Here is a 14,970-nt window from a genome sequence, read left to right on the forward strand (position 1 = left end):
AGTATCACCTAGCCTTGCCCTGACTAATAAACCATGTTTGCTTGGAAGCCATGGGGCAGCCATCTGCTGCTATGAGCACGGAGAAGCAAGAAAATCCACCTGCAGGGGGAAAAATAAAATAGAGAACCAGAGAGGCAGTGACAAGAGGCTCCATGGAAAAGAGAGAGGCAGAGGACAGTTGGTAGCCGTCTGGGCGATTCTTTAGCTCTTGGTTCCAGGCTGCTGTGCCCTTGGGTTCAGGGTAGTGCCCCCGTATCCTGCAACAGAGTCCCCATTTGCAACTTAAGCCAGCTCAAGTGACATTCAGATGGAAGAGCTTTGGTGAAAATGCTCAGCAAGTCCATTCGTACCAGCCAAGGTTGGCTGAAGATATGAAGACCGAGGCTCCCGGTCGCCCTAATTCAAAACATGTCCTTTCCGAATTGAGGAATAGATGTGGACTAACAGACTTTGCTGGGCACCAAACTCTGGTCTCAGAGCCAGAAGGACCCTGAACCAAGGGCCAAGAGGCAGGACACCGCGATGGCAACTGCCATCACACGGCCCTCTGTGGATTTCAAAGCATCAGCACTGGATCCACACACCTATGTTCTTTATCCCCATGTTACAATCAGGGAAGTGGATATAGGAAGGGGGAACGCCCAAGGGCACTCTATTAATAAGCAGTTGAGCTACAGCCTCTAGACTCAGGTTGAGCTGGTGGGGACACCAAATAACTCGTGCAGAGTGCATCCCATATGTGCTGGCTGTTGGTCTAGACACTTGAGATACATTAAGTTACAACTCTAAGAAGCAGGTACTATGCAGCATCCCCATTCTACAGATAAGTAAACTCAGGCACAGAGCTGTTAAGCACCTTGCCCCAAATCTCAGAACTGCCACATGGTAGAGCTGAGATTCAAACTCAGGCAGTCTGGCTCCAGAGTCTGTCTTACTCGCAATGTTATGCTGCCTCTCTAAACGCCATCCCAGAAGACGCAAACCCACCTGCCTCCGGGGGCCAGGCTAGGAGTGTTTATGAGTCAATCGGGAAAGGGAGGACTGTGTACCCTGGATGGCGCGTGCCCTGGTTAACTGCAGGAGGGTGGACTCACAATTATCAGGTGGAATTAAATACAAAAAAAAAATCTGACTTATATGTGAAACTTACCCATTTTTAAGAGTTGGCAAGTGAGTCATGTTTTTTAAAAGTGTATTTTTTGAATGACTCCTGGGGGCCACAGCAAGCCAGCAGAGCAGCAGAGTGCAGCTTCTGCACAAGGTAGGACCCTTATCTATGCAAGGCGGCTTCCCTAGGAGATGGCTCCCGCTGGATTTTACGTCAAATCCTGTCCCCCTACACGATCTGGGTTTGCTCAGGCATCACAGTGAGAAGACGCCTTCAGAAAACCAGCCCACGGCAACTCCTGTGAGCTCGGCCAACCGCATGGCTGGCACCTTTCCCTGATCAGCTGGTACCTCAGGAGGAACGAGCACAATGTGCGGCTTGGGAATTAATCAAAGAGCAGCCACCAAGACGAATCTCACTTGGAAGAAGGAACGAAAGCATGATCCTCCCTGTGCTCAGCAAATGACTTGCTCACCTCCTCAAAGTCATCCAGCTCCTCCAGCCTGGTCCGAACCTTCTCCGACATGGCGGACGTGGCGGTCGCTTTGCCTAAACAGAATAGATTCATGTCACACAGAATGGATTTCTCGGACACCAACACCCCCCAGGAAAAGGCATCTTTCACTCTACACTTCGTTGTGAATAAAGAGGCCAGGGAACAATTTCATTACAGACAACGCCACGATTTTGAAAACAACGTCCTTACATAACCAAAGTTCCACCGGAAACATTTTTCTTTAAAAGCTGCCCCCCCTAGCTCGGTGGGGCCAGCCTCCATGGTTCCACTCCATTCGGTATTACAAACTTTTCCCTGCCTCACTCGCTTGCTAAAGAAAGGCAGTCCAGAGGGGATGCCAAAAATCCATCATGTGATTGTTTTCTACCAACAAAAGGCCCTCTCAGGCTCGCACTCAGTGCAGGACCGAAGCACTCTGATACCACCACAACCACGTCACTGTGTGCCCAGCACGAGGGCTTCAAAGCCCTCTCTTCAAGAAAACAGGACTGGCCACGCCTCCTTCCATCACCTGTCAGAGATGAAGGGACACCCTCCGGGCTGTGGGCCAACCACAGGGCGAGGCTATCTGTCCAGCTGGCTCTCCAGTGACTCTTATCTCAGAACCTTGTCCCCATCTGAAAGGGGCTTCTGTTCTAGCTCTGAGGTCCCCCTGCTCCCACCCACCAAACTCAGGAATGAAAGTTCATTCTTTTAAGGCACTAGCATCTCAGATCTGTTGCAAACTCACCGATTTGTCAGGGATCAGCTGAGAGCAAGGCACAGTTATTTATTTGCTAAAAAAACAACTAAGTTTCCCAGTACTGGTTTCTGTTTTTGTTTTTTTACCTCATTTCCACTTTTCCTCTTATTTTGAAATATGTAGATAAAGTGCACATATGTACATTTTAACAGATAATCATAACCTTTGTAACCACCACCTTGCTCATATACCGTCTTACTTCTTTTGTTAACCATTATCTTTAGTTCATGAGTTTTACCCTTGTTGTTGCACAGAGCTGTTTCCCTGTTTATTATTTTCCACTGGGTTAATACAGCACCATGTACTTCTTATTCTGTTGATGGATGTCTGGGTTGTTTCCTATTTGGGGCTACAGTAAATAATGCTGCTGTGAACATTTGTGTTTTCTGGTTTGTATACACATACATTTCTTCAGGGCAGTGGGCAGCGCTTCTCAAACTTTCAGAGGAGTCACTTACAGATGAATTAACACACAGAGACTGATTTTTAGTAGGCCTGGCAGGGCCTGGGACTCTGCCTTACTAATGCAGCTGGCCCTTGGACCACACTTTAAGAAAAACAAGGGGATGCCTGGGTGGTTCAGTCAGTTGGGCATCTGACTTCAGCTCAGGTCATGATCTCACAGCTTGTGAGTTTGAGCCCCGCCTCGGGCTCTGTGCTGACAGCTCAGAGCCTGGAGCCTGCTTCAGATTCTGTGTCTCCCTCTCTTTCTGCCCCTCCCCACCCACATTCTATCTCAAAACAAACAAACAAACAAAAAAACATGGATTTGGGTAGAGCTGGAAAAACACTTTCCCTAAAGGGTCAGATAGAAATATTTTACATTTATGGGGTACCTGGGTGGCTCAGTTGGTTAAGCATCAGACTCTGGATATCGGCTCAGGTCATGATGTCACAATTCACGAGACTGAGCCCCATGTCCGGCTCTGTGCTGACAGCACAGAACTTGCTCGGGATTCTCTCTCTCCCTCTCTCTGCCCCTCCCCCAATTATTCATACCCATGCTCACTCTCAAAACAAACTTCATAAATATTTTAGGTTTTGTGAGTCACGTGGTTTCTCTCACACCTACTCAACTCTGCCATTACAGCACAAAAGCAACCACAAACAATATGTAAACAGACTGGCATGGCTGTGTTCCAATAAAACTTTACTTCCAAACTTAAACAGGGAGCCAGATCTTGCCCTGCAGGATGTAGTTTGCTAATTTCTGATCTAGAGTATATCCCAGTAGAATTGTCAGGTCCAAGGGTTGGCCCAACTTCAATTTTAACAGATAACGCGAAAGTGCTCTTTACACAGTGGTTTTATCGTTTTAACCTCCTACTGGCAACATAAGCCTTCCTGCTGCTCTACGTTCCCACCAGCAAGCGATCTCGTCCATCTTTCTGATCTCTCCAAACTGGTGGCTATGCAACAGTAGGATTTACTTTTTCACGGTTTGGGGTCAAAGTTATGGCCCTCACAAGGTGCTCCCACTCTCTTGATTACTCAGGTGCTGCCCCCACCTGCAGACAACAGGGGAGAGTCGCAGCTGCCATACTCGTGATTTGCATGTAAACCACAGCTATGCTCATCTGTACCCCGTGGGTACCTGAGCTGTGTCCATTGCCTCAGAATCGCCTAGGAGCCTCAAAACAAAACAAAACAAAACAAACACCAATTCCTGGGTCCCATTCCTCAAGATACATTCAACAAGTGGAATAGGGCCCCATGGTCTTTATGTCTATAAAGGTTGCACAGCTAGTCTGAGGCACGCTGGTCAGAGCCTCTGACCGTGTATCCAGGCTGAAGAAACAGCACTGCCGTGTTGCCGTGTTCAGGGACCCGTGGCCGGTAAGACTGTGGCTCCCATCCCTAGCCTGTCTGCCTTCTCACAAGGGATAAAGACTTAAAGCAAAGTAAAGGATCTCTAAAAAGGAGAATTTTAACCATTCTACAGCTGCTGAGGAGGGGACGGGGAGCAGATGCTACTGCTCTATCTAAATTCAAACAGTGAGCTCATGTTGTACTTTTAATAACTTTTGTCTTTTTCCCCCCATTCATCACATGAGTATGTATTTCAGTTCTGCTAAGTCTGTACACAATCTAGGAAGTAACAGCTTTAATGGAATTAAACACCAGTGTGGATACTGCAAACTTTTTTATACTAAAGGTAATGAGCCAATTCCCCATCAAGAGTAACAACAACCCAAACTCACCTTTTTCAGATCCCATAAACAGATTCTGCAGAGGCAAGTAACAATTTGTTAGTATTTTTTAAAACTTAATACTGTTTCTATGACAAAAAAAAAACTTGTAAGATACTTAAGTATTCAAGTTACACTAAGGCCACATGATCTGTCATTTTCCAGCAAAGCTACTTACTTATCCAAATGCAAAACAATTATTTCATCAAAGGAGGAAAACACAGCTCACCAAAAACTACCGAAAATTCAAATTTCCACTCAGCTCAGGACACTCAAAGTGAGCCAACAAAGAGCAAAATTTTGAGGACAACGGCGTCAGGAGGTAGCAGTTAGCTTACTCTACGTCAGGGCTTCACAATCTGGGCACTACTGATGTTTACGCGTAGGGAAACCCGGTTGCGTGGGGACGGTCCTGTACATGGAGGGTGTTAGCAGCGCCTGCTCTCTACCCACTAGATTGCCAGCAACGCCTCCACAGTGCAACAACCAACACTGCCTCCAGACATTGCCATGTGTCCGCTGGGGGGTGAAATTACTCCTGGCTGCAAAATCACTGCTCTAAATTAACTCTGTGCATTCAGAAAATCAGAACCAAACTACCGGTCCAGCAACTCTGCCTGCACACTGCTCACCTAGCGCAAACCCTGAGAGGAAGTGGGGAGAGGCGTCGTCACAGAGCCTTCCTGGTTGCCCCCCGAGTTCACCCCTTCCTCCGTACTCACAGCCCCGATTTCTGATGGGCACATTTGTCACATTTCCCAGCATCCCCTCCATCTGCATATGGCCCATGGCGACCTTCAAGACAAATGCGGGTGTGTGGGTGGGGACACTGGAAGGACAAATGTGGCTGGGTGTGTGGATGGGGACACTGGGAGGGGTCCTCATATGAGCGAGGGTGCATCCTACTTTCCCTTTTCCTCCTCCAACAACTTGGACGTGAGGCGACCCTGAACACAGCAGGGCAGCAGGACAGGAAGAGCCAGACCCCTGATGACTCTGGAGCCGCCACACCAGCCTGAACTACCCACCTCTCGACTTCCTTTCAGTGCCAAGAGAGGAACATCACTGTGGCATACGTCATCACGTCATCAGGGAGGGCTTGGGTCAGAAGCTCCCAGATCTCGTCCTCAGTAACCCAGGCATTCCCCTGCTCTCCCTGGCTGGCTCAGCTCAGAGCCTTTCATCACGTGAGCAACCTGCCCCCACACATCGTCGGCCTCATCTCCCTCACATCCCCAGGCACAAGCCAACGACTTGGTCCAGAGGCCACCCGGTGAACTTGAGGCCATGGAAGAAAACTGGAGCCACAGGAAGAAGTAAACCTTCTTTGGGGTGTCAGTCTCCTCACTTCCCAACTCAAACCTCCCCAGAGATGGGCTCCGATACGGTGCCAGATCCTGGATTCTTAACACATTTTTTTGAGAAACCAACCAGCACATTTGCTCCCAGCTAACATGGACATAATGAGCCAAACTCACAGAGCCCAGGAGTTGGGCAACATTAGCTGTGATATTGTGATTTATAAGAAATACATATTGTGTCTTGATCCTGTTCCTGGCCCAGAAGCTCCTACTACCCTTGGAATGTCTTAAGCCCTCAGAGTGGTCAGGGAGACTTTGTTAAGTTAATCAAGTGACTTCTGGACACACCTAAGGATGGGGACTAGTTTCCAGGGGAAACAAACATTTGATGGCAGGGCTGGAACCTTCAGTGCCACTCCTGACCTCCAGGGAGGGGAGAGGGGGGCTGAAGATTGAATCAATCACGTCTATTTATTAAGGCCTCCCTAAGAACCTAAAAGGACTGGGTTCAGAGAGCTTCCTGACTGGTGAGACAGAATGTCCATGCCATCCGGTAGGACCCCAAACCCCAAGGGGACAGAAAGTCTTCTGTTTAGAACCTCGCTCTCTGTCTCTCTTCAAGTGGATGTTGATTTGCAGCCTTTAATATCCTTGTAATCTCGTGAGTAAACGGGTTTCCTGAGTTCTGTGAGCCACTTAGCAAATTGACCGAACCCAAGGAGGGGATCATGGGAGTCTGACGCACAGCCCCAGACGGTCAGAAGCACAGGTGACAACATGGACTCACAGAGGACTGTGAAGTGGGAGAGAAGGTTGAAGGACTAGGCGCCTGACTTGCAGGAATGGACATGAGCTCCAGGGATCTGGGTGTCAGAACTGAGTTGAGCTGCAGGACACCCAGCCGGTGTCAGAGAATTGTTTGGCGTGGGGGGTGGGGAGATCCTGTACAGGCACCTGGGGGCAGAATCCTAACAAAAAGAAATCCCTACCAGATGGGAAGCAGGCCCTGGGAGACGAGTGCACTGGTACTCACAATAGACAGCTTCTCTGTGGTCGTGTACCGGGCAAGGATTTCTCCTCGTTTGCTGGCCCAGGGCTCAAAGTCTGATCCTACGATGGAGTTCTCATCTCGGTCTCGTCTCTTTCTAGAGCTGTCCTATGGAAAGGCAAGACAAGCTCTCAGCAGCAGTATCCTTTTCATCTTTAAAAAGAAAGTATAGGGACACCAGGGTGGCTCAGTTAAGCATCTGACTTCAGCTCAGGTCATGATCTCATGGTTCTAGAGTCTGAGCCCCGCGTTGGGCTCTGTACTGACAGCTCAGAGCCTGGAGCTGCTTCAGATTCTGTCTCCCTCTCTCTCTATGCCCCTCCCTCACTCTCTCTCTCTCAAAAATAAATAAAACGCTAAAAAAAATTTTTAAAAACCACAAAGTATAGGGGCGCCTGGGTGGCTCAGTTAAGGTCTGACTCTTCATCTCAGTTCAGGTCATGATCTCCTGGTTCGTGAGTTTGAGCCCCCACATCAGACTCTGTGCTGACAGTGCACAGCCTGCTTGGGATTCTGTCTCTCCTTCTCTCTCTGACCCTCTCCTGCTTGCTCTCTCCCTCTCAAAATAAAAACAAACAAAAACTACAAGCAAACGCAATAGTTGATAACATGGCAGGGTAAAACTGATTATGTGCTAGGAAAGCAGAACTTAAATGTTCTCATCAAATTAAAAAAATGTAAATACATGAAGTGATGGGTGTACTAACTCAATGGGGGGGAATGGTTTCACAGGTGCATACAAGTACCAGGTCATTACGCTGACACTTTAAAAGTCTCACAATTTCCTCTGTCGATTTTATCTCATAAAGCTAAAGAAAAGGGGCGCCTGGGTGGCTCAGTTGGTTAAGCGTCTGACTCTTGGTTTCGGCTCAGGTCATGACCCCAGAGTTCTGGGTTCAGGTCTCACATCAGGCTCTGCGTTTACGGTGCAGAGCCAGCCTGGCATTCTATCTCCCTCTCTCTCTCCTTCTCTCCCTCAAAATAAATGGATAAACTTAAAGAAAAGCTAAAGAAAAGGAAGTATAAGCAAAGGCAGACAGTCCCCCAGTGCAGAATAAAATAAGTCTAAAGGTTTACTAGATAACACTTTTTCAGGCCAATTCACCCCAAAGGGCCAATAAACAGATCAAAAGACACTCAGGCTCACTGAGAATCAAGGAAAGGCAAACGATCATCTTTCAGCCACCAAAATGGTGAAGTTACAATGACTGGTAATGTCCCAGCTGGCAAGGATGCAGGACAACAGACACTCTGAAGTTCTGCTGGGGGTGGTATAAATGGTGAAGGCTTTTTGGAGAATGATTTGGGAGTAGCCATCAAAACCTTAAACACACATTGCCTAGCCCAGCGTTTAACTCTTCTACGTGAGAAAACAGCGGTTTGCTTACAGAATTACATAAAAATAAATGAAAAAAAAAAAAAGGGATAATAAAGGGTGAAATTAAAATCAAGAATGAATTTTATTTTTAAAAATTTTTTTTTTTTTTAATTTAATGTTTTTTATTTATTTTTGGGACAGACAGAGACAGAGCATGAACGGGGGAGGGGCAGAGAGAGAGGGAGACACAGAATCGGAAACAGGCTCCAGGCTCCGAGCCATCAGCCCAGAGCCCGACGCGGGGCTCGAACTCACGGACCGCGAGATCGTGACCTGGCTGAAGTCGGACGCTTAACCGACTGCGCCACCCAGGCGCCCCAAGAATGAATTTTAAAATGCTTTAATAAAGAAAAGAAGAAACTTCCAAGATCCGCACTAGCCTCTCACAGAGGGGGGTGGGAGGGGTGGGGAGAGGAGGGCTCTGTAAGGGGGACCCTGTGGGTGTCTGGATCCTGAAAACTGTCGCAACGACAATGTGGGATCTGTGCCATTTAGAAACAAAAAAGTGAGGGCACCCTGGGAGGCTCAGTCAGTTAAGCAACCGACTTCGGCTCAGGTCATGATCTCACAGCTCTTGGGTTCAAGCCCCGCATCCAGCTCTGTGGTGATAGCTCGGAGCCTAGAGCCTGCTTCAGATTCTGTGTCTCCCTCTCTCTCTGCCCCACCCCCACTTATGCTCTGTCTCTCAAAATGAATAGATGTTAAAAAAAAAAAAAAAAAGAAATTTTTTTTTTTTAAACAAAAAGAAAGGCAGCCAGCCCTGCCCCCACAGGACTGACCACGAGCAGGGAGTGTTACCGGGGCTGCAGGGTCAGCCGTGGCCGCGAACATGGAGAGGGGGTCTGTCCCATCCAGCACGCTGCTCAGTGGGTCCACCACGGAGCTGGAAGACGAGGAGGACGTGGAGGAAGTGCTGCCTTTCCGGCTCACTTTCTTGGTCTTGGACTCTGTGACCTGTGGGGAAAACCCGAGCAGGTAAAGCGGGAATCTCCTATGACCTTCCCCCAACACTCAATGTGTTTTCCCTCATTCCCTTAGTTGAACTGACCGTTGCTTTGTGGCAGGGACACTTACATTTTGTGACAAACTGAGAGGACTCAAAATCCCAGCTATGGAGGAAGGGATTAGAAGGTGGGATCGAACTGCATCCTGGTAGGGCCCTCTTACACAAAGCAGGTCCCCAGACAAGCAGCAGCCACATCACATGGAGCTCGTCAAAAAACACGGACTCTGGAGCTCCACCTTGGATCTACTGCATCGGAAGCTGCGACTTAACACGATCTCCTTCCTTTTCGAAGAACTTCGAATGCCACATCCTGCTGAGCACTGAGGGACAGGTGGGGTGTCAGGGTGTGAAGCCATGTTTTTGTTCCACTGGCCCCCAACTCTTTCTGACTTCAGATGACCAGATCAGGGGTGAACCCCTGAGCCAAGAAGATCCAACCAGTGTTTCTGCTGAAAATGCAGCACAAAATCCAGAAGGGCTGGCTGGGCTCCACTCTCCTCCTTAAACAAAGAAGCTCTGAAAACCCAGGGGCTGAGGGAAGTAATGGACACTCTGGGCATATCCACAGGAAGGCAGAGAAAACCCGTCTTCAGAGAGGATGGGATGTGATAGAATGAAAGAAAGGGCTGGATAAAAGAGAACTTGACCAGCCTTTGTCCTGGTTCTGGGAAAGGAGGGTCTGGTCCTTGGAGTGTCTGTCATTCACACGCCCCTCAGTCACACATGACTTGATGGTAACAAGACCAGCATGGGGGCTGGTCATGAGAAAGACCACTCCTGTGAGCACAGTCAGGGGGTATCAGCCTGACCTTAGGGGAGGGAGGCTGGAGATCAGGTCCAGTCATGTGGCCAAGGAATCACTGCGTCACGCTGTGTAATGAAACCCCAACACAAAGTGTGGACACACCAAAGCTCAGTGGAGCTTCCTGGCTGGTGGCTGCACCATGTGCCGGGAGGTGATACACCTGTTCCATAGGCAGAGGGCAGAGAGCTCTGTCTTCAGGACGTTCCTGGGCCTCACCTACCTGTCTCTTATTTGGCTGCTCATTTGTATCCTTCACATAAAACTGTAAACACAGGGCTTCTGAGTTGTCTGAGCTCTCCTAGCACATTATCAAGCCTGAGGGGAGGTCTGGATTTGCAGACAGTTGATCAGTGGGTGGCCTGGGGTCCCCCAAATCTGCAGTGGGTGTCTGAAGCAAGGACTGTCTTTTTGAAGAGCTTGCTCTAAACCTGTAGGGTCTGACACCAACCCCGGATGATCTGGCAAAGGGCCTCCTATTGGTACACAATTGTCATTTTGTCTGCCTGGCATCTGTCCCCCCTTCTCCCAGGCTTGGCAGTTGTTTTCTCTGGGAAAGTGGCCCTCCCCGACTCTCGGCTCCTACAGGCCTGGTTGGGGTGGAGGGGTTCTACCCCAACCCAGTCAGTCAGCACATTCCCTTCCCCGGGGCACCAGGCTGGGTCAGGGAGGGACACAGAACCAGAAAAGAGAAACTCCCTGCTCTCGTGTCACGAAAGCTGCAGGATGGAAGCCTGGAGCTGATGTGGCTGGTCTGTGTCCACGGGAGTGAGTTCTCAGATTGGAAACGACCCACTGGTGTCTCGGTCGTGACTCTACAAGCCCACAGGGCCTGGGGGGGGGGAGGGGGAGGGCAGACACTCCAGCTGTGACCTCCTGCTTTATGCAATGGCCTCTGGGCATTCTAAGGTATGTGTCTGTCACCCTCACCCCCACCTGTGATGACAGCCACACAGCTTCTATTATCTGCTGGTGAAACAGTGCTAACCCAGAAGAGAGGGACCATCTATATCACTGGCCTGCTTTTCACTTTGCTTTTTAAGTAACTCACACAGATGAAGACGCCATTCAGAACAGCATCTTCAGGACAGGCAAACTTAAGAAGGGATTTCGTTTATACGCCCACATCAGGAGCAAAGGCATCACCCGCTCGTGACAACCTCACAAATGTGAGCAAGGGCACAAGGAACATGACGGTGGGTGAGGTCAACGTCACGAAAACCAGGGCCTGGGAACAAAGTGGCCGATAGAAATGTGCAAAAGCAGCTCCGGCCGGCAAGTGGGAAAGACCCAAGAACCCGGCTTGTCATTTTGAGGAGTGAGAGGTTAGAGAGGTTAGAGAGGGCCTCGTGACAAAACTTACGGTTATGGGCTTCAGCGGGTGATAGTCCCCAAACTCCAGTGGCACAGCCTCCAGCCGGCAGGACGCAAACTCTGCCTTGTAGTTCCTCCCCCGGGAGTGCCTGGCGGACAAATCCCAGACCGCCACCATCAGTTGAAGGAGATACAGAACACATTCAAACCATCTGCTCAGACCTTCTCAGGGCTACAGCGGCTCATGGTGCAACAGTATTTCTTTTTTTTTTTTTTTTTTTTATATTTATTTTTGAGACAGAGAGAGACAGAGCATGAACGGGGGAGGGTCAGAGAGAGGGAGACACAGAATCGGAAACAGGCTCCAGGGCTCTGAGCCATCAACCCAGAGCCTGACGCGGGGCTTGAACTCACGGACCGCGAGATCGTGACCTGAGCTGAAGTCGGACACTTAACCGACTGAGCCACCCAGGCGCCCCTGCAACAGTATTTCTACCCAGCCCAAGAAACGCTGCAGAGAATTTTAACACTCAGTTTGAAGGTGCACAATGCCACCCAGGGATCCGGGACCCGTGAGGCCAGACGCCAGAACCAAGGGCACTGGATGAAGTGAGGTCAACTCTCCCCCACACACTGTTCTCCCCCCGACAGCCAGCGCCCAAGGAGGAGCTGAAGAGAGGGGCGTGCAGGGGGAGGGAGAAAGCCGGCCCTGCTCTCCCCACCAAGTTCACGAACGCTGTGGAGCCAGAGAAAGTAGCTGAGCGAGAAGTAGACAAAGAGCACCCGATTTCATGGGTCTTGTGAAGGGATCACGAGATAGACAAGGGGACAAAGTATCCACACTGAGGCACGAGAGGAAAACACATGGGAAGAAGAGCAGTGTGAAAGGCCTCGGGGCGGAAGGGAAGGTCTCAGAACGGGCAGAGAAAAATGGGAAGAGGAATGGGCAGCAGCAGTATGTGAAGGGATGGCAGCTAAGATTCTTCCAAACTAGGGGCGCCTGGGGGGGCTCAGTCAGTTGAGCTTCTGACACTTGGTTTTGGCTCAGGTCATGATCTCTCAGTTTGTGGGTTCGAGTACCGCATCAGGCTCTGAGCTAACAGTGTGGAGCCTGCTTGGGATTCTCTCTCTCTACCCAGCCCCCTCCTCTGCCGACCCTCCCTTGCTTGTACACACGCCTTCTAAGTAAATAAACTTTAAAAAAAAAAAAAAAATTTTTTTTAAACCAAAATAGAATTGTTCCAAACTAAAGACCTCAAACTATAGATTCAAGAAACACGCATGCCCCAAGCAGGACCCACGCAAAAAAGAAAACAAAAACCATACTTAGGGCCTTCATAGTAAAATGGCTAAAAATAGAGGATTTCTTAGAACGAATAAAGACACCTTATTTTCAAAGGGTGACGATTATATTACTGTCTCAGCAAAGAGGAGAGCCAGCAGACAAAGGGATCGTACCAGTGAAGTACCAAAGAAATTAACTGCCAGACAAAAACCCTGCACCTAGTGAAACGGTCCTTCAGTCATGACGGAAAGAGTTTCCCGTTAAAGAAAAACCAACAACAGCATGTACAGAACTACACTTAAAAAAAAAGCTACACGGATTGGAAGAATAAATATTGTCAAAATGTCAATACTACCCAAAGCTATCTACACATTCAATGCAATCCCAATCAAAATTGCACCAGCATTCTTCTCGAAGCTAGAACAAGCAATTCTAAAATTCATATGGAAACACAAAAGGCCCCGAATAGCCAAAGTAATTTTGAAGAAGAAGACCAAAGCAGGAGGCATCACCATCCCAGACTTTAGCCTCTACTACAAAGCTGTCATCATCAAGACAGCATGGTATTGGCACAAAAACAGACACATAGACCAATGGAATAGAATTGAAACCCCAGAACTAGACCCACAAACGTATGGCCAACTCATCTTTGACAAAGCAGGAAAGAATATCCAATGGAAAAAAGACAGTCTCTTTAACAAATCTTCAGCAACATGCAGAAGATTGAAACTAGACCACTTTCTCACACCATTCACAAAAATAAACTCAAAATGGATAAAGGACCTGAATGTGAGACAGGAAACCATCAAAACCCTAGAGGAGAAAGCAGGAAAAGACCTCTCTAACCTCAGCCGTAGCAATTTCTTACTTGACACATCCCCAAAGGCAAGGGAATTAAAAGCAAAAATGAACTACTGGGACCTTATGAAGATAAAAAGCTTCTGCACAGCAAAGGAAACAACCAACAAAACTAAAAGGCAACCAACGGAATGGGAAAAGATATTTGCAAATGACATATCGGTCAAATCTTATAAAGAGCTCACCAAACTCCACACCCGAAAAACAAAAATCCCAGTGAAGAAATGGGCAGAAAACATGAATAGACACTTCTCTAAAGAAGACATCCGGATGGCCAACAGGCACATGAAAAGATGCTCAACGTCGCTCCTCATCAGGGAAATACAAATCAAAACCACACTCAGATATCACCTCACGCCAGTCAGAGTGGCCAAAATGAACCAATCAGGAGACTATAGATGCTGGCGAGGATGTGGAGAAATGGGAACCCTCTTGCACTGTTGGTGGGAATGCAAACTGGTGCAGCCACTCTGGAAAACAGTGTGGAGGTTCCTCAAAAAATTAAAAATAGACCTACCCTATGACCCAGCAATAGCACTAGTAGGAATTGACCCAAGGGATACAGGAGTACGGATGCATAGGGGCACTTGTACCCCAATGTTTATAGCAGCACTCTCAACAATAGCCAAATGATGGAAAGAGCCTAAATGTCCATCAACTGATGAATAGATAAAAAAATTGTGGTTTATATACACAATGGAGTACTACGTGGCAATGAGAAAGAATGAAATACGGCCCTTTGTAGCAACGTGGATGGAAGTGGAGAGTGTGATGCTAAGTGAAATAAGCCATACAGAGAAAGACAGATACCATATGGTTTCACTCTTATGTGGATACTGAGAAACTTAACAGAAACCCATGGGGGAGGGGAAGGAAGAAAAAAAAAAGAGGTTAGAGTGGGAGAGAGCCAAAGCATAAGAGACTCTTAAAAACTGAGAACAAACTGAGGGTTGATGGGGGGTGGGAGGGAGGGGAGGGTGGGTGATGGGTACTGAGGAGGGCACCTTTTGGGATGAGCACTGGGTGTTGTATGGAAACCAATTTGACAATAAACTTCATATATTGAAAAAAATAAAAAATAAAAAATAAGTAGAAGCACATTTAATTGTAGTGTGATTCTGAAAGTAGTAAAAAAAAATAAAAATAAAAAAATAGAAAATAAAAAAAAGCTACACAGAGAAACAAAATGATCCCAGCTGAAAACAAAAAACTATATACATAGTATATATGTGCATACACACTGTGTATACATGTATGTACATATGTATAGGCTATGCATACATATCGAAGAGTAAAAAAAAAAAAGGTAAAGGTGTGTATAAAGAGATTAGTGACCACAAAAAACAGTAGCTTATAGTATTTAAAATATGTGTAGGGGGCACCTGGGTGGCTCAGGGGGTTAAGTGTCTGCATCTAACTCTT

General features: G+C 47.9%; 1 protein-coding gene across 7 annotated transcripts in view; it reads right to left on the bottom strand.

Moving 5' to 3' along the window:
- Positions 1-14,970, bottom strand: part of VPS35L (VPS35 endosomal protein sorting factor like) — a 115,953-nt gene that overhangs the window by 93,952 nt on the left and 7,031 nt on the right. For 5 of the 7 annotated variants that reach the window (XR_009256369.1, XM_058709819.1, XM_058709818.1 and 2 more), the window contains exons 2-6: positions 11,455-11,554; positions 9,082-9,237; positions 6,891-7,013; positions 4,569-4,593; positions 1,584-1,657 (exon numbers count right to left, since the gene is read on the bottom strand). Coding sequence is in view for 5 of the 7 variants with exons in the window: in XM_058709818.1 (XP_058565801.1) it covers positions 1,584-1,657; positions 4,569-4,593; positions 6,891-7,013; positions 9,082-9,237; positions 11,455-11,554 (478 nt within the window). In the remaining 2 variants the exon portion in view is untranslated. Of the gene's footprint in view, positions 1-1,583; positions 1,658-3,203; positions 3,244-4,568; positions 4,594-6,890; positions 7,014-9,081; positions 9,238-11,454; positions 11,555-14,970 lie in introns of those variants that run through there. The other 2 variants (XM_058709820.1, XM_058709821.1) reach the window with 2 other exon arrangements.

The sequence above is a fragment of the Neofelis nebulosa genome, chromosome 18 (assembly GCF_028018385.1).
Source record: "Neofelis nebulosa isolate mNeoNeb1 chromosome 18, mNeoNeb1.pri, whole genome shotgun sequence".
In the NCBI taxonomy this organism is placed as follows: domain Eukaryota; kingdom Metazoa; phylum Chordata; class Mammalia; order Carnivora; family Felidae; genus Neofelis; species Neofelis nebulosa.